This window comes from Choloepus didactylus, chromosome 18 (assembly GCF_015220235.1).
Source record: "Choloepus didactylus isolate mChoDid1 chromosome 18, mChoDid1.pri, whole genome shotgun sequence".
In the NCBI taxonomy this organism is placed as follows: domain Eukaryota; kingdom Metazoa; phylum Chordata; class Mammalia; order Pilosa; family Megalonychidae; genus Choloepus; species Choloepus didactylus.
In genome coordinates this window covers 49,807,333-49,826,536 of record NC_051324.1, presented here as the reverse complement: position 1 = coordinate 49,826,536, position 19,204 = coordinate 49,807,333, and the positions used below count along the sequence as shown (strand labels likewise).

Below are 19,204 nucleotides of genomic sequence, written 5' to 3'. Positions count from 1 at the left end.
GAGAGACTTAAAAGAAATAGCTCAATTCTGGCCAGGGCTAATTAGGAAAGCCAGGAAACTAATGGGGTTATGGTAGTGGGTCTTGAGATGTGATAACACAAGCTACTGGTGATCACAGGATAACTTCCTGATGGTAAACATATTTTTTTTTTTTTTTCTTTCTTAATTCCTTTTATTTTTTTTTATTTTTTTATTTTTTTACATTTTTAATACAGTTTTATTGAGATATATTCACATACCCTACAATCATCCACAATGTACAATCACTGATTCAAGTACCATCATATAGTTGTACATTCATCACCAGTATCAATTTTTGAACATTTTCCTTACTCCAAAAAAATAAATAAAAATAAAAGTAAGAAAAGAATACCCAAAACATTCCATCCCCCCCCATCCCACCCTATTTTTCACTTAGTTTTTGTCCCCATTTTTCTACTCATCAGTCCATACACTGGATAAAGGGAGTGTGAGCCATAGGGTTTTCACAATCACACAGTTACACCATGTAAGCTATTCAGTTATACATTCTTCTTTAAAAATCAAGGCTATTGGGTTGCAGTTCTATGTAGCATATAAGAATGCCCTCTAGAGTGACCTCTCAACTCTATTTGGAATCTCTCAGCCACTGAAACTTTATTTTGTTTCATTTCTCTTCCTCTTTTTGGTCCAAGAAGACTTTCTCAATCCCACGATGCTGGGTCCAGGCTCATCCCCAGGAGTCAGGTCCGACGTAGGGGGGAGGACACTTTCCTACTCTCTTTTTTTTTTTTTTTTTTTTAATCATCATTTTATTGAGATATATTCACATACCACGCAGTCATACAAAACAAATTGTACTTTCGATTGTTTACAGTACCATTACATAGTTGTACATTCATCACCTAAATCAATCCCTGACACCTTCATTAGCACACACACAAAAATAACAAGAATAATAATTAGAGTGAAAAAGAGCAATTGAAGTAAAAAAGAACACTGGGTACCTTTGTCTGTTTGTTTGCTTCCCCTACTTTTCTACACATCCATCCATAAACTAGACAAAGTGGAGTTTGGTCCTTATGGCATTCCCAATCCCACTGTCACCCCTCATAAGCTACATTTTTATACAACTGTCTTCGAGATTCATGGGCTCTGGGTTGTAGTTTAATAGTTTCAGGTATCCACCACCAGCTACCCCAATTCTTTAGAACCTAAAAAAGGTTGTCTAAAGTGTGCGTAAGAGTGCCCACCAGAGTGATCTCTCGGCTCGTTTTGGAATCTCTCTGCCACTGAAGCTTATTTCATTTCCTTTCACATCCCCCTTTTGGTCAAGAAGATGTTCTCCATCCCACGATGCCGGGTCTACATTCCTCCCCGGGAGTCATATTCCACGTTGCCAGGGACATTCACTTCCCTGGGTGTCTGATCCCACGTAGGGGGGAGGGCAGTGATTTCACCTTTCAAGTTGGCTTAGCCAGAGAGAGAGGGCCACATCTGAGCAACAAAGAGGCATTCAGGAGGAGACTCTTAGGCACAAATACAGGGAGGCCTAGCCTCTCCTTTGCAGCAACCGTCTTCCCAAGGGTAAAACTTATGGTAGAGGGCTCAACCCATCAAACCACCAGTCCCCTATGTCTGTGGTCATGTTAGCAACCATGGAGGTGGGGTAGGCGAATACCCCTGCATTCTCCACAGGCTCCTCAAGGGGGCACTACATCTTTTTTTTTTTTTTCCTTGTTTGTCTTTTTTCTTTTTTTTTTTTTTTTAACTTTCCCTTCTTTTTTAAATCAACTGTATGAAAAAAAAAGTTAAAAAGAAAACAAACATACAATAAAAGAACATTTCAAAGAGACCATAACAAGGGAGTAAGAAAAAGACAACTAACCTAAGATAACTGCTTAACTTCCAACATGTTCCTACTTTACCCCAAGAAAGTTACATAATATAGCAACATTTCAGTGAACTTGTTCCTACTACATCCATCAGAAATTAACAGACCATAGTCATTTCTGGGCATCCCCAGAAAGTTAAATAGCTTATCTGTTCTTCTTGGATTATTGTTCCCCCTTCCTTAATTGCTCTCTACTGCTAGTTCCCCTACATTCTACATTATAAACCATTTGTTTTACATTTTTCAAAGTTCACATTAGTGGTAGCATATAATATTTCTCTTTTTGTGCCTGGCTTATTTCGCTCAGCATTATGTCTTCAAGGTTCATCCATGTTGTCATATGTTTCACCAGATCGTTCCTTCTTACTGCCGCGTAGTATTCCATCGTGTGTATATACCACATTTTATTTATCCACTCATCTGTTGAAGGACATTTGGGTTGTTTCCATCTCTTGGCAATTGTGAATAATGCTGCTATGAACATTGGCGTGCAGATATCTGTTCGTGTCACTGCTTTCCGATCTTCCGGGTATATACCGAGAAGTGCAATCGCTGGATCGAATGGTAGCTCTATATCTAATTTTCTAAGGAACTGCCAGACTGACTTCCAGAGTGGCTGAACCATTATACAGTCCCACCAACAATGAATAAGAGTTCCAATTTCTCCACATCCCCTCCAGCATTTGTAGTTTCCTGTTTGTTTAATGGCAGCCATTCTAACCGGTGTTAGATGGTATCTCATTGTGGTCTTAATTTGCATCTCTCTAATAGCTAGTGAAGCTGAACATTTTTTCATGTGTTTCTTGGCCATTTGTATTTCCTCTTCAGAGAACTGTCTTTTCATATCTTTTGCCCATTTTATAATTGGGCTGTCTACTATTGTCATTGAGTTGTAGGATTTCTTTGTATATGCAAGATATCAGTCTTTTGTCAGATACATGGTTTCCAAAAATTTTTTCCCATTGAGTTGGCTGCCTCTTTACCTTTTTGAGAAATTCCTTTGAGGTGCAGAAACTTCTAAGCTTGAGGAGTTCCCATTTATCTATTTTTTCTTTTGTTGCTTGTGCTTTGGGTGTAAAGTCTAGGAAGTGGCCTCCTAATACAAGGTCTTGAAGATGTTTTCCTACATTATCTTCTAGGAGTTTTATGGTACTTTCTTTTATATTGAGATCTTTGGTCCATTTTGAGTTAATTTTTGTGTAGGGGGTGAGGTAGGGGTCCTCTTTCATTCTTTTGGATATGGATATCCAACTCTCCCAGCCCCATTTGTTGAAAAGACCATTATGGCTCAGTTCGGTGACTTTGGGGGCCTTATCAAAGATCAGTCGGCCATAGATCTGAGGGTCTATCTCTGAATTCTCAATTCGATTCCATTGATCTATATGTCTATCTTTGTGCCAGTACCATGCTGTTTTGGCAACTGTGGCTTTATAATAAGCTTCAAAGTCAGGGAGTGTAAGTCCTCCCACTTCGTTTTTCTTTTTTAGAGTGTCTTTAGCAATTCGAGGCATCTTCCCTTTCCAAATAAATTTGATAACTAGCTTTTCCAAGTCTGCAAAGTAGGTTGTTGGAATTTTGATTGGGATTGCATTGAATCTGTAGATGAGTTTGGGTAGAATTGACATCTTAATGACATTTAGCCTTCCTATCCATGAACATGGAATATTTTTCCATCTTTTAAGGTCCCCTTCTATTTCTTTTAGTAGAGTTATGTAGTTTTCTTTGTATAGGTCTTTTACATCTTTGGTTAAGTTTATTCCTAGGTACTTGATTTTTTTAGTTGCTATTGAAAATGGTATCTTTTTCTTGAGTGTCTCTTCAGTTTGTTCATTTCTAGCATATAGAAACATTACTGACTTATGTGCATTAATCTTGTATCCCGCTACTTTGCTAAATTTGTTTATTAGCTCTAGTAGGTGTATCGTCGATTTCTCAGGGTTTTCTAGATATAAGATCATATCATCTGCAAACAATGACAGTTTTACTTCTTCTTTTCCAATTTGGATGCCTTTTATTTCTTTGTCTTGCCGGATTGCCCTGGCTAGCACTTCCAGCACAATGTTGAATAACAGTGGTGACAGCGGGCATCCTTGTCTTGTTCCTGATCTTAGAGGGAAGGCTTTCAGTCTCTCACCATTGAGTACTATGCTGGCTGTGGGTTTTTCATATATGCTCTTTATCATGTTGAGGAAGTTTCCTTCAATTCCTACCTTTTGAAGTGTTTTTATCAAAAAGGGATGTTGGATTTTGTCAAATGCTTTTTCAGCATCTATTGAGATGATCAATTGATTTTTCCCTTTCGAGTTTTTAATGTGTTGTAATACATTGATTGTTTTTCTTATGTTGAACCATCCTTGCATGCCTGGAATGAACCCCACTTGGTCATGGTGTATGATTTTTTTAATGTGTCTTTGGATTCGATTTGCAAGTATTTTGTTGAGGATTTTTGCATCTGTATTCATTAGGGAGATTGGCCGGTAGTTTTCCTTTTTTGTAGCATCTTTGCCTGGTTTTGGTATTAGATTGATGTTAGCTTCATAAAATGAGTTAGGTAGTGTTCCATTTTTTTCAATGTTTTGAAAGAGTTTGAGTAAGATTGGTGTCAGTTCTTTCTGGAAAGTTTGGTAGAATTCCCCTGTGAAGCCATCTGGCCCTGGGCATTTATTTGTGGGAAGATTTTTGATGACTGATTGGATCTCTTTGCTTGTGATGGGTTGGTTGAGGTCTTGTATTTCTTCTCTGGTCAGTCTAGGTTGTTCATATGTTTCCAGGAAATTGTCCATTTCTTCTACATTATCCAGTTTGTTGCCATACAGTTGTTCATAATATCCTCTTATAATTTTTTTAATTTCTTCAGGATCTGCAGTTATGTCACCTTTTTCATTCATTATTTTGTTTATATGGGTCTTCTCTCTTTTTGATTTTGTCAGTCTAGCTAGGGGCTTGTCAATCTTGTTGATCTTCTCAAAGAACCAACTTTTGGTGATATTTATCCTTTCTATTGTTTTTTTGTTCTCTATGTCATTTATTTCTGCTTTAATCCTTGTTATTTCTTTTCTTGTACTTGGTTTAGGATTGGTTTGCTGTTCATTTTCTAGCTTCTTCAGTTGATCCATTAGTTCTTTGATTTTGGCTCTTTCTTCCTTTTTAATACATGCGTTTAGTGCTATAAATTTCCCCCTTAGCACTGCTTTTGCTGCATCCCATAGGTTTTGGTATGTTGTGTTCTCATTTTCATTCGTCTCTATATATTTAGCAATTTCTCTTGCTATTTCTTCTTTAACCCACTGATTGTTTAGGAGTGTGTTGTTTAACCTCCAGGTATTTGTGAATTTTCTAAGTCTCTGATGGTTATTGACTTCTAATTGTATTCCATTGTGGTCAGAGAATGTGCTTTGAATAATTTCAATCTTTTTAAATTTATTGAGGCTTGTTTTATGTCCCAGCATATGATCTATTCTGGAGAAGGTTCCGTGAGCACTAGAAAAGTATGTGTATCCTGGTGATTTGGGATGTAATGTCCTGTAGATGTCTGTTAAATCTAATTCATTTATCAGATTGTTTAGGTTTTCAATTTCCTTATTGGTCTTCTGTCTGGTTGATCTATCTATAGGAGAGAGTGATGTGTTGAAGTCTCCCACAATTATTGTGGAAACATCAATTGCTTCCTTTAGTTTTGCCAATGTTTCTCTCATGTATTTTGTGGCACCTTGATTGGGTGCATAGACATTTACGATTGTTATTTCTTCTTGCTGAATTGCCCCTTTTATTAGTATGTAGTGGCCTTCTTTGTCTCTCAAAACATCCCTGCATTTGAAGTCTATTTTATCTGAGATTAATATTGCTACACCTGCTTTCTTTTGGCTGTAGCTTGCATGAAATATTTTTTTCCATCCTTTCACTTTCAGTTTCTTTGTGTCCCTGTGTCTAAGATGAGTCTCTTGTATGCAACATATTGATGGTTCATTTTTTTGATCCATTCTGCGAATCTATATCTTTTAATTGGGGAGTTAATCCATTTACATTCAACGTTAAAACCGTGAAGGCATTTCTTGAATCGGCCATCTTATCCTTTGGATTATGTTTGCCATATTTTTCCCTCTCTCTATTAATATCCTTTATTGTACCCATACCAAATCTCTTTAGTACTGAACCTTTCTCCAGGTCTCTCTGTCCTGTCTTTGTTTCTCTGTCTGTAGGGCTCCCTTTAGTATCTCCAGTAGGGCAGGTCTCTTGTTAGCAAATTCTCTCAGCATTTCTTTGTCTGTGAAAAATTTAAGCTCTCCCTCAAATTTGAAGGAGAGCTTTGCTGGATAAAGTATTCTTGGCTGGAAATTCCTCTCACTCAGAATTTTAAATATATCGTGCCACTGCCTTCTTGCCTCCATGGTGGCTGCTGAGTAGTCACTACTTAGTCTTATGCTGTTTCCTTTGTATGTGGTGAATTGCTTTTCTCTTGCTGCTTTCAGAACTTGCTCCTTCTCTTCTATGTTTGACAGTGTGATCAGTATATGTCTCGGAGTGGGTTTTTTGGATTTATTCTATTTGGAGTTCGCTGAGCATTTATGATTTGTGTATTTATGTTGTTTAGAAGATTTGGGAAGTTTTCCCCAACAATTTCTTTGAATACTCTTCCTAGACCTTTACCCTTTTCTTCCCCTTCTGGGACACCAATGAGTCTTATATTTGGACGTTTCATATTATCTATCATATCCCTGAGGTCCATTTCGAGTTTTTTCAATTTTTTTCCCCATTCTTTCTTTTATGCTTTCATTTTCCATTCTGTCATCTTCCAGGTCACTGATTCGTTGTTCAACTTCCTCTAGTCTTGTACTATGAGTGTCCAGAATCTTTTTAATTTGGTCAACAGTTTCTTTAATTTCCATAAGATCATCCATTTTTTTATTTAGTCTTGCAATGTCTTCTTTATGCTCTTCTAGGGTCTTCTTGATTTCCTTCATATCCCGTACTATGGTCTCATTGTTCATCTTTAGTTCTTTGAGTAGCTGCTCTAGGTGCTGTGTCTCTTCTGGTCTTTTGATTTGGGTGCTTGGGCTTGGGTTATCCATATCGTCTGATTTTTTCATATGCTTTATAATTTTCTGTTGTTTTTGGCCTCGTGGCATTTGCTGAACTTGATAGGGTTCTTTTAGGGTTTGTAGACCAGTTGAAGTCCTTATCTCTAATTTATCAGATCTACAGCTTCGTGGAGTACACTTTCTCTAACTAACCAGCAGGTGGCGTCCACGAGCCACCTGTTCTCCACAAGCCAGATCTCCCCTGCTTAGCCTTTTTGGTGAGTGGGGGAGTGAGTCTTGTGGGGCCCAATTGGTGTACCAAGCTTGCGTGTGTAGTTGGTGTTGCCTGCCCTGTATGTGGGGCGTGTTTCTGGGCAGTCGGGGAGGGGGGGTGGCCCTAACAATCAAATCTCCCTGATGATCCTAGAGTTTTAAAGCTGCTGCAATAGTCTAATCCTTCAGTTCAGTCCTGCCACAGTTTGTCTCTGCCACTGACCCACAAGTCTTTGGTATTGGCGTATGGCTCCTGAGACTTGCAAGTGGGCCCCTCTTCCAGGCTGTGCACCCCGGGTCCTCTGTTGAGGGATGACTGTGCTATGTCACAGGTGAGTGCCGTCCCCCCAGGGCAGTTCTGGGCTGCTGGGCTGTGTTGGGAGGCTCCCAGTCTGCTCAAATGATGGCTGAATGGGGCTCTGTTAATTCACACTGCTCCCCCTTCCCAGCTCTGGGACATTCAGCTGAGGTTGCAGGGAAGGCTAATGTCCACGCCCAGTTTTGTGGTGTGTGCCTGTTATTTGAAGCACTTCCGTCACACTGGGTTGTCTGGGGCAGCTCTGGGCTATGGGGCTGGCGATGGGCAGGAGTGTTTCCTGTCCACCAGGATGGTGGCTGTGAGCGGACACCCCCCTTTTCTTGGGAAGTTGTGTTGTTTAGTGAATTTTCTCAGCCACTGGATTATTGCCTTTTGTCTCAGAGCTCTCTTAGTTCTGCTCTTGACTTGAGGTGCCCAAATTTCAATTCTTTGAAGCTTTGTGTATTGAGCTTCTTAGAGTAATTGTTTTAGAAAAAGCAAAAAGGATTTAAAAAAAAAAAAAAAAAAAAAAAAAGGGCCCTCCTCAGAGATCTAATGGGTTATTGAAATGCTAATAGACAAAGCAACCAGGGCCATTAAGGAAAGGTGCACAGGGCAGAGAGATCAGCTTTGCTTCGGGATTTGCATATGCGCCTCAAGGCCTGATCTCCGCCCTTCCCCTTTCTGTGTTCACCAGAACTCCAAAAATCCTCTGCTTTTATTTTGGAGTTTTTCGTGTTGTTTTTTTTCTATGCCTGTCTCCTCTCTGCTGGGCTGGCTGCTCTCAGAGTCTCTGGTGTCTGGTCTCAGTCTATCTATGGTTGGAGTTTGAATCAGTAGAATGAGTTTCCGATAAGAGCAGCCACTGCAATTCTCCCTTCTCCTTCCTGGAGCTGACAGCCCCTCCTCCCCCGGGACTGAGCCTGGCAGGGAGGGGCGCGGGTCCCCTGGCCGCAAAAACTTACAGATTTCGCTGATCTCAGCAGTTCCACGTTTTCATGAGTGTTGTATGAAGTATGCCCAAAGACAGATTGCTCTGTGGTGTCCAGTCCACGCAGTTCCTGGCTTTTTACCTACTTTCCTGGAGGAGTAACTAAAACTTACAGCTCACCAGTCTGCCATCTTGCCCCGCCTCCTATTTTTAACTTAATACTTACATTTTCATGAACATTAAGGAAATATAAAACTAACATATCAACCCTCTAGTTTCACAGATATTATTGTTTAAGGCAAGGCTAAAATGATTAAAGTTGGACATGATTCAAAAACTAAAAGTAAATATACTCAGTTGATAGGATTTTAGAAAACACTAGAGATTATCCAATCTTCCTGAAGAATTTAGGTGGCCTAAAAGCATACTTGATGAAAGGTGGTACTCTGAAATTCATCTATATATAGCTAGAATTCTCAATATCCCTCACAATGTAATAAATTAACTGCAGTAGGCATTGGATGAGAGAGGTACTATATAAAAAGAGAAGGCATCATGGATGATCATGGTCAGGAGAAATCAATTTTTGGTTGGGTGCACTAAACATTTCCCTGATCAAATGGTGAAACAAACAAAAAAACTAGGAAGTATAATTGAGTATAATTGAGGTCTATCTTAGAAATTAAAGTTTTGATTGTGTTGTGTTCTTTTATTTTATGATTTGACTGCCCCCTTGTGGTGAGTATATTTGTCAATTAGGGAAAAGACTTGTCTATGTATTGGGATGTACAAATTTATCCAAGATAGAAAAGGTTTAATTTCCAATTTTAATCTTTTGACTTAATATGGTAAAACCTTATCCCTTTCCTAAAAATACTACTCAAAACTATTGTCTCTTTTTGTATATTTTTTTAAATAGAAAATAAGCCAAAGAAAGAATTAATTAAAGTTCTAATTCAGAGGGGATATGATTCAGATCCTGTGAAGGCATGGAAAGAAGCCCAGCAAAAGGTAGTTTCTTAGTTAGCATTTTTCCCTATTAAACACCATTCAATCTGTTGCCTATCTTCACATTTCCTGTGAAAGCTACAGTTTAATTCCTCTTTTAGGTTCCAGATGAAGAAGAAAATGAAGAGAGTGACAATGAAAAGGACACTGAAAAGAGTGAATCTGTAACAGATTCTGGACCAACATTCAATTACCTCCTTGATATGCCCCTTTGGTATCTAACCAAGGAAAAGAAAGATGAACTATGCAAACAAAGAAATGAAAAAGTAAGTTGTTGATTGGTTGCTTAATTATGTTCTGATGGTAAAAGTAAAAACTTAATCATCTTCTGTGAGAATGCTGTTTGTACACATAAAATAGCTCTTAATTTTCTGATTATCTTATAAAGGAGAAAGAACTGGAAACATTAAAAAGAAAGAGTCCTTCGGATTTGTGGAAAGAAGACTTGGCTGCTTTTATTGAAGAACTGGAGGTGTGTAGTTTATTATGCCCATATTAGAGTTTTCCTTAATGAAATAATATATTCTAGCAATATACCTCTGTCAGTAAATTTCATAATCGGAGATAGGATATAGGTGACATAAAAATAGATTCCAAGATAATACATAAAAGGACAGATTTTTAGATGAAAGTAAATGATGCCCGGAAGCGTACTGCTCAGACGTTTTTGGACAAAGAGAAGTCGGGAGTTTAGTAAAGGGAAAGACTCACTGGGACTGAGAAGATAGAGGGTATAAATGTGGAAGAAAACCATCCCAGTCCCCCAAATGAACTTGAAAAGACAAAGTCAGTTTAACTTCAGTGCTAGCCAATCAGTTAGTTTAAAAAGATCCTTTGTTCCCTGAATCTCCCTAATAATCTCCCTTACATTATTTTAATAAGAATAAGAAAAAGCATTTCATATTCAAATTTATATTATTACACTTAAGAATGGCTATCCAATCAGCTGATTGAATAACTGTACATTACTGATACCACATCCTTTCTTATTTGAGTTTACAAAAACCAAAGTATGTGTGTGTATTTTATCCTTAACCTGGTTCCCCTTTTATCCTCAGAGAGGTTAAGTGGTAGAATCAGGAGAAGAACCCAATCTTCTGTCTCCACTTCCCTTCAAAGTGTGCCTTACTTATACTTCCACTATTGTTGATGGTACACTTAGTTGAAGGAGTTTATCACAAATTGTAGCTACTTGAGATTGTTTTAACTGTTGCCTTTTATTCTATCCCTATAAAGCAATATAGATGTTATAATGTCTTTACTAGCTTATAAACTTGCTTTCTTCTATCCCTTTTGTAGGTTGTTGAAGCCAAGGAAAAACAAGATGAACAAGTGGGGCTTCCTGGGAAAGGGGGGAAAGCAAAGGGGAAAAAAACACAAATGGCTGAAGTTCTGCCTTCTCCGTGTGGCAAAAGAGTCATCCCACGAGTGACCTTAGAGATGAAAGCAGAGGCAGAAAAGAAAATTAAAAGGAAAATTAAGGTAATACTCTTGAGAACTTTATACATAAAACACTTTAAGCATTATATTTCCACATAAAACCAAACAAAATATTTTGGCACTTGTCTTCTAAATAGCTAAGTATTGATCCATATTGCTACATTCTCTTTTTTCTCATGAAAGACCTAAAATTTGTTTTTCAGATAAGCCAGGCATTTAAACTGTGAATTGGTTTATTAATTTATATAAGGATTTTTTTAAGGGAGATTTAGAAATCGGTGTATCCCTAAACTAAACTATCTAAAGATATTCCTGCCAAAATTGAGAACTATGGTCTAAGTAACCTATTATACAAACACTTTTTGTCACAGATTATAGTTATAATTAACTACATTATAAAATCTCTAATTCCATAGTTTAGAATTTATCCTGTATTTAGCCATAATGCCATAACTTTCCTTCTTATGAGCCTGTTTTTTAATGTTCAAGTATCTTTAAAAAGTCATACCTGTACCTTTATTCAGAGCTCTAAACCAAAACCTAGAGAAAAATCACAAACCACCTTTGACCGTTGTATACATGGCATATACATATGTTATTCCAAATAATAAGTTGGCTGAACTCAACCATCTTTGTCTTGCTGTCCTTTAGAATGAAAATACTGAAGGAAGTCCTCTAGAGGATGGTGTGGAACCAGAAAGCCTAAAACAAAGATTAGAGAAGAAACAAAAAAAAGAAACAAGTAAGTTAAAACACTTTAAGGAGAATATTTAAAGTTGAGACTAGATTGTGTTTGTTACCTGTCTTTTGTTCCACACAGATATTCAGTAAGTTTTTATTTAGTTGAACTGAATAATGTGGAAGAGGGCTATGTCTGAAATATACTCGAACCTCTCTAATATTGTTCTTTCTTAGGATTTGATTCATTTTAGAAGAGATAATTTGATAATGATTTTTTTTTTTTACTTTGGTAAACTGACTTCTTTAGTTGGAGTTTAGGAATTAAACACCCAGTTTATTAGATTCCTCTTTGCAGCCAATCAAGTTCTAGTGTATAAAGCTTCTTGAGGACAAGAACTGCTTCCTGAGGACAAGAACCACATCCTAGTCATGTTGTATTATCCCTAGAATTCAACATTGGGCCTGGCATGTAGTTAAAACACACTCAGTAAATACAGTATGGTTGATTATGCCTTTAATGAATATCTAGTTTTTTTAAACATCTCTTTGCTGAGACATAATTCACATGCCATAAAATTCACTCATTTAGAGTATACCATTCAATAGTTTTAGTGTATATTCAGAGTTTTAGAACCTGCCACTGCCAGACCTAGGCAACCACTATCTCTCTATAGATTCGCCTCTACTGAGCATTTCACATAAATATGTGGCTTCTTTCACTTAACAGTGTTTTTGAGGGACATCCGTGTGATGACATTTATCAGTACTTCTGTTTTGTTTTTTTGTTGTTGTTTTTGTTTTTGTTTTTGTTTTTGTTTTGCTGTTGCTGTTGCTGAATAATACTCCACTGTCCGTATTTTACTTACCCATTCATCAGCACATAATCATTTGGGTGCCTTCCACTTTTTAGTTATTATGAATAATGCTGCTGTAAACATTTGTGTACAAGTTTTTGTGTAGATATATGGTTCCATTTTCAAGGATATGTATCTAGGAATGGAATTGCAGGATCATTTTGTTAGTCTACATTTATCCTTCTGAGGGACTGCCAGACTGTTTTCCAAAGTGGCTGTACCATTTTACATTCCCATCAGCAGTGTGTGAGAGTTCCAATTTCTCCACATCCTCACCAACACTTCTTATTATCTTTTTGATTATAGCTATCCTAGTACATGTCTTAATTTATCTATGTTTTCTTTCATCACTTGTGCTCTTTATGTCATATTTAAGAAACCATTACCTAATCCAAGGTCACAGAGATTTACTCATGTTTTCTTCTAAGTGTTTTATAGTTTTCTAGTTTAGTTCTTTACATTTAGATCTATGATCCATTTTGAGTTAGTTTTTTGCATGGTATAAAGGAGTCCAGCTTCATTGTTTTGCAGGTGGATATCCTGTTGTCCCAGCATTATTTTTTGAAAAGACTTTTCTTTCCCCATTGAATTTTCTTGGCACCCGTGTTGAAAATTAACTCATCATAAATATTTAGGTTTATTTATAGACTCTCAATTCTATTCTATTCCAGTTATCTATATGTCTATCCCCTCGAGTTTCTACTTATGATAGATAATGTGTGCTCAATTCTGTGAGGAATATAAAGATGAATAAAGGAAACGGAAAAATCCTAATATTAAAAAAGAGAAGTTATTTTGTATATGCCATGTTCTGCAAAATTATATATTGTCCTTATAATGCAGCACTCGTTTAACTTGAAACCTAGCCAGAAATCATTTAGTATATAATATAAAACCAATGAGTCAGTTAAGTATATTGAGCATCAATGTTCCCATCACTGTATGAAATATTGTAAGAGCACAAGAAGTGGGAGAGCATGCCATTTATGCTCAAGAAGTTTATCTAAAAACAAAATTAACTAAATCTGATAAGGACTTTATAGGAAATGAAATTCATAGGCTCATCTCTGCTGAGCATAGATGCAAAAATCCTAAAAGCAACCAAGCAAACAAAAACCCCTGAACTAAGATGAGCAATCTAAATCCATAAAGTTTGTATTACAATGATACTAGGAGGGAAGAAAAGGTAGGTGTGGCTATAAAAGGATTCTTGTGATGTAACTGTTCTATATCTTGATTGTGGTGGTAATCACACAAATCTACACATGTGATAAAATTACACAGAATTAAATAGACAAACCACACAAATTACTGCATATATGAAAAAAAAAGAAAATTAAGCCATTTGTGCTAGTCATTGTTGGGATTTCAAGAAGGGAAAAATAAGTATGGGCCCATGTGGATTATGAAGGCTTTGTGAGGGAGTTGGGTTAAAGCCTTGACAATTAAGGTGTAGGTGTTCTGGATTGAGGAGGGGAAAAATGAGTGTATAATGTTCATGGGATAATGAGAAGATCCTCTTAACAGAATGGGAGGTTTTTTACTGGGAAATACTGTAAATTAGATGGTTTCACCAGATTATGGAGAGCTAGGTAACCAGGTTGTTGGAAAAGGATAGATAGGATTGGATTGGATAAGACTGGCATCAGTATTTCATATAGATTACCAGTATGAAATAGGTACCAAAATTCATCTAACAAGAATATGAAGAAAGGACTGTGTCAGACCAAAATGAAGCCTGCCCTTATCTTTGAGGGTCAGGATGAGGGAAATAGAGCAAAAGATGGGGATGAGAGGCATTTGGGGGGAAAAGAATTAACAAAATTTAATGATTTCACGCTTTCCTACCCAACCATCAAACAGCCCTCAAGATTTGGTCCTTGCTGTTGTTTTTTCTTTGAACTGTCTAGACTAGAACTGCCTGGACTAGAGAACCTTCAGTAGATCTCCCTGCATCTATTCTTTTTTTTGTGTGTGTGTGATGGTTGTTTTCTTAATTTTCTTTTAATTGTATATATGCCATTTTTAAAAACATTTTATTTTGAAACACTTTCAAATGTATAGGATCGTGACAAAAATAATAGAAATCCCATACAGAGAATTCCAACATATCCCTATTCCCCCTGATACCCAGATCCACCAGTTTTAACATTTTGCCATATTTGCTTGCTTTCTTTCTCTTTCTTCCTATCTGCCTATCTGTCTGTCTGTCTGTCTTCTGAACACTTGAGTGTAGTTTGCATACATCATGCTCCTTGAACACTTAATACTGCCATGTTTGTTTCCTGAGAACTTATGTGCAGTTATCAAGTTCAAGAAATTTAGCAATGAAATAAAGCTCACAGTCTAGATTCCAATTTTTAAGTATGTCCCAACAGTGTCCCTTAAAGCTCTTTCTCTTCCCTTGCTAGATCCCATTCAGGATCATGTATTGCATTTGATTGTTATTGTCTCTTTAGTTGTTCCTCTTTCTTCTTTTTTTAAGTTGTGGGAACATATATGTAACATAAAATTGCCCTGGAGATCTTTATTTCTTCATGCAGCTTTGATCTATTGTCTATTGTCCTTTCCTTTCATTTTTGCAGAAATCTTTTTAGCATCTCTTGTAGGACCAGCCAAGTGGTGATCAAACCCTTCAGCTTTTGTTTATCTGGAAATGTCTTAATCCCTCCTTCAGTTTTTTTTTTTTTTTTTTTTTTTTTTTCATTTTTATTGAGATTGTTCAGATACCATACAATTATCCAAAGATCCAAAGTGTACAATCACTTGCCCCCGGGTACCCTCATACAGCTGTGCATCCATCACACTTAATTTTTGTTCAATTTTTAGAAACTTTTCATTACTCCAGACAAGAAATAAAGTGAAAGATGAAAAAAGAAAAAAAGAAAAGGAAACTCTAAACCTCCCCTATCCCTAACCAACCCCCCTCAATTGTTGACTCCTAGTATTGATATACTACGTTTGTTACTGTTTATGAAAAAATGTTGAAATACTACTGACTGTAGTATATAGTTTGTAATAGGTATATAGTTCTTCCCTATATGCCCCTCTATTATTAACTTCTAATTGTATTGTCATACATTTGTTCTGGTTCATGAAGTGATTTCTAGTATTTGTACAGTTGATCATGGACATTGCCCACCATAGGATTCAGTTTTATACATTTCCATCTTTTGACCTCCAACTTTCCTTCTGGTGACATATATGACTCTGAGCTTCCCCTTTCCACCTCATTCACACACCATTCGGCACTGTTAGTTATTCTCACATCTTGCTACCAACACCCCTGTTCATTTCCAAACATTTAAGTTCATCCTAATTGAACATTCTGCTCATACTAAGCAAGAGCATCTACATTTCTTCCACAAGGCAGGAGGGAGAGTCAAAGAAGGTAGAGAGGCAAAAGAAAGAGGAAACAAAAAAATGACAGCTAGGAAGCAGCAAAAGGAAAAATAACCTTAAATCAAAGTAGAATAAAGAATCAGACAATACCACCAATGTCAAGTGTCTAACATGCCTCCCCTCCCCCCCTCTTACCTGCATTCACCTTGGTATATCACCTTTGTTACATTAAAGGAAGCATAATACAATGATTCTATTAGTTACAGTCTCTAGTTTATGCTGATTGCATCCCTCCCCCAATGCCTCCCCGTTTTTAACACCTTGCAAGGTTGACATTTGCTTGCTCTCCCTCGTAAAAGAACATATTTGTACATTTTATCACAATTGTTGAATACTCTAGATTTCACCAAGTTACACAGTCCCAGTCTTTATCTTTCCTCCTTTCTTGTGGTGTCTCACATGCTCCCCACCTTCCTCTCTCATCCATATTCATAGTTATCTTTGTTCAGTGTACTTACATTGTTGTGCTACCATCTCCCAAAATTGTGTTCCAAACCATGCACCCCTGTCTTCTATCACCCTGTAGTGCTCCCTTTAGTATTTCCTGTAGGGCAGGCGTCTTGTTCACAAAGTCTCTCATTGTCTGTTTGTCAGAAAATATTTTGAGCTCTCCCTCATATCTGAAGGACAGCTTTGCTGGATACAGGATTCTTGGTTGGTGGTTTTTCTCTTTCAGTATCTTAAATATATCACACCACTTCCTTCTTGCCTCCATGGTTTCTGCTGAGAGATCCGCACATCGTCTTATTAAGCTTCCTTTGTATGTAATGGATTGCTTTTCTCTTGCTGCTTTCAGGATTCTCTCTTTGTCTTTGACATTCGATAATCTGATTATTAAATGTCTTGGCATAGGCCTATTCAGATCTCTTCTGTTTGGAGTACGCTGCGCTTCTTGGATCTGTAATTTTATGTCTTGCATAAGAGATGGGAAATTTTCATTAATTATTTCCTCTATTATTGCTTCTGCCCCCTTTCCCTTATCTTCTCCTTCTGGGACACCAATGATACGTACATTATTGTACTTTGTTTCATCCTTGAGTTCCCGGAGACGTTGCTCATATTTTTTCATTCTTTTCTCCATCTGCTCCTTTGCATGTAGGCTTTCAGGTGTTTTGTTCTCAAGTTCCTGAGTGTTTTCTTCTGCCTCTTGAGATCTGCTGTTGTATGTTTCCATTGTGTCTTTCATCTCTTGTATTGTGCCTTTCATTTCCATAGATTCTACTAGTAGGTTTTTTGAACTTTTTATTTCTGCCGTATAGATGTCCAGTGCTTCCTTTACAGCCTCTATCTCTTTTGCAATATCTTCTCTAAACTTTTTGAATTGATTTAGCATTAGTTGTTTAAATTCCTGTATCTCAGTTGAAGTGTACGTTTGTTCCTTTGACTGGGCCATAACTTTGTTTTTCTTAGTGTAGGTTGTAACTTTCTGTTGTCTAGGCATGGTTTCCTCGGTTATCCAAATCAGGTTTTCCCAGACCAGAACAGGCTCAGGTCCCAGAAGGAAGAAATATTCAGTATCTGGTTTCCCTGAGGGTGTGTCTTAGAAAATTGCTCCACCCTTTGATGCCTCGGGTCACTGTGCTTTTCTGCCCAGCAGGTGACGCCTGTTAGCCTATAATTCTTGACTGGTGTGAGGAGGTATGGCCGTGTTCCCCCAGGCTCTGGGGTCTGGTTCTGAATGGAAAGGGCCCCACCCCTTTCCTCCTAGAGAAGACAGTCCCCTCAGGTGGAGGTCATTAGCATTTCAATGGTTTCACTCTCTGCTTGGGGTGTCTCCACCCTTCCCGGAGTCACAGCCCTGGAAACTGAAAATGGCTGGGGCTTTCTCCACTGAGCCAAAAAAGAAACAGATAGTCCCCTTCAGACCCAGTCAAGGCGACCCTCCTGCTCTCCCAGGTCAGTCGTCACCCAAAGCCTCTGTCTGTTTTTTGGGGCTGCGTACCTGTAGTGAGCAGTTCACACTCGCTACTTAAAACCCCAGTTGGAGCTCAGCTGAGCTGTATTCGCTTGCTGGGAGAGAGCTTCTCTCCCTGCATCTATTCTTGCTCCTTTCCAAGCTCCACACTGCAACCAGAAAGAACTTTTTAAATAAAAAGCTGGTCGTTTTGGTTCTCTGCTAAAAAAAACAAATCCTTAACAAGACCAGCCTTAATTATTTCACTCTTCCCCTGATTTCTGCTTTCTAGGCCTAATGGTCTTTCAGTTTCCCAAATGCACTATGTTGCCTGATGGTGCCTTTGTGCTTGCTGTTTTGTGAATTGGAATATTTCCATCACCCACCTCTCTTGAACTAGTTAATTCTGTTCAACCTTCAGATCTCAGCTCAAGCATCTCTTTGTTGGAAAAGCCTGACATATACACACATTTACATACATACCACATGCCATATATACTACATCAGTACATTATAATTACTTAGAGGGTCACATGACCAGGCTCCAAGCTCCATGAGAACAGGGTTTATATCTGTTTCTGTTCTTCATTTTATTCCCAGTGCTCAATAAATATTTGAAGAATGGATAAATGACAGATGGAGAGAAGTGAATATATTAAAGGTGATTAACTCCTGTCTCACCTTTAGGTACCAAGACAAAGAAACAAACTACATTGCCATTTAAACCAATTAAAAAAGGAAAGAAGAGAAATCCATGGTCTGATTCAGAATCAGATATGAGCGATGATGAAAGTAATTTTGATGTCCCTCCACGAGAAACAGAGCCTCGGAGAGCAGCAAGTAAGAATAGCTGAAGGACATGCTAGATATTGCTGCAAGATTGGAATGGCCAATATACTTCAGGGCATTAATCCCAGAAATTACTATATCTTAGAGCAGTGATTATGTCACAAATTTGAAAAACTAAGCATCTTCTAAGAGATTAAACTGAAGCTTAAGTCTTCATAAAACGGTATATCTGTGAGTTAAATGTTTCTGTTACCCTCTTTAATTGTTTGCATATGTATGTTTTTAATAGCAAAAACCAAATTCACAGTAGATTTGGATTCAGATGAAGATTTCTCTGATTTTGATGAAAAAAGTGAAGATGAAGATTTTATCCCATCAGATGCTAGTCCACCTAAGACCAAAACTTCCCCAAAGTAAGTGTCTTATCTAATATGGATGTTATCATGATTGTTTTCAATTGTAGTCAATATAGTCTTTGTTGTTTGACACATTTAGAATGTTATTTTTCTATTCCAGAAGTACTAACAAAGAACTGAAGCCACAGAAAAGTGCCATATCAGGTATATATTTAAGGAAAAATAGTCAGATGTCTGCTTTACTGAGGCACTCAGAGGACCAACTGAGTTCTGATCTTAGCTGTGTTACTAATAATGTAACCGTGAGCAACTTGCAGCCTTTCTGGGGCTCATTGCCTGCACCCTGAGATTAATGTCAAGATCATTTGGGTGTGAAGGAGTTTTATA

General features: G+C 37.6%; 1 protein-coding gene across 1 annotated transcript in view; it reads left to right on the top strand.

Moving 5' to 3' along the window:
• Nucleotides 1–19,204, top strand: part of TOP2A (DNA topoisomerase II alpha) — a 35,955-nt gene that overhangs the window by 14,216 nt on the left and 2,535 nt on the right. The window contains exons 25-32 of the mRNA XM_037808714.1: nucleotides 9,313–9,404; nucleotides 9,503–9,667; nucleotides 9,790–9,873; nucleotides 10,701–10,883; nucleotides 11,493–11,583; nucleotides 18,360–18,512; nucleotides 18,751–18,874; nucleotides 18,978–19,021. Coding sequence (XP_037664642.1) covers nucleotides 9,313–9,404; nucleotides 9,503–9,667; nucleotides 9,790–9,873; nucleotides 10,701–10,883; nucleotides 11,493–11,583; nucleotides 18,360–18,512; nucleotides 18,751–18,874; nucleotides 18,978–19,021 — 936 coding nt within the window. The remainder of the gene's footprint in view (nucleotides 1–9,312; nucleotides 9,405–9,502; nucleotides 9,668–9,789; nucleotides 9,874–10,700; nucleotides 10,884–11,492; nucleotides 11,584–18,359; nucleotides 18,513–18,750; nucleotides 18,875–18,977; nucleotides 19,022–19,204) is intronic.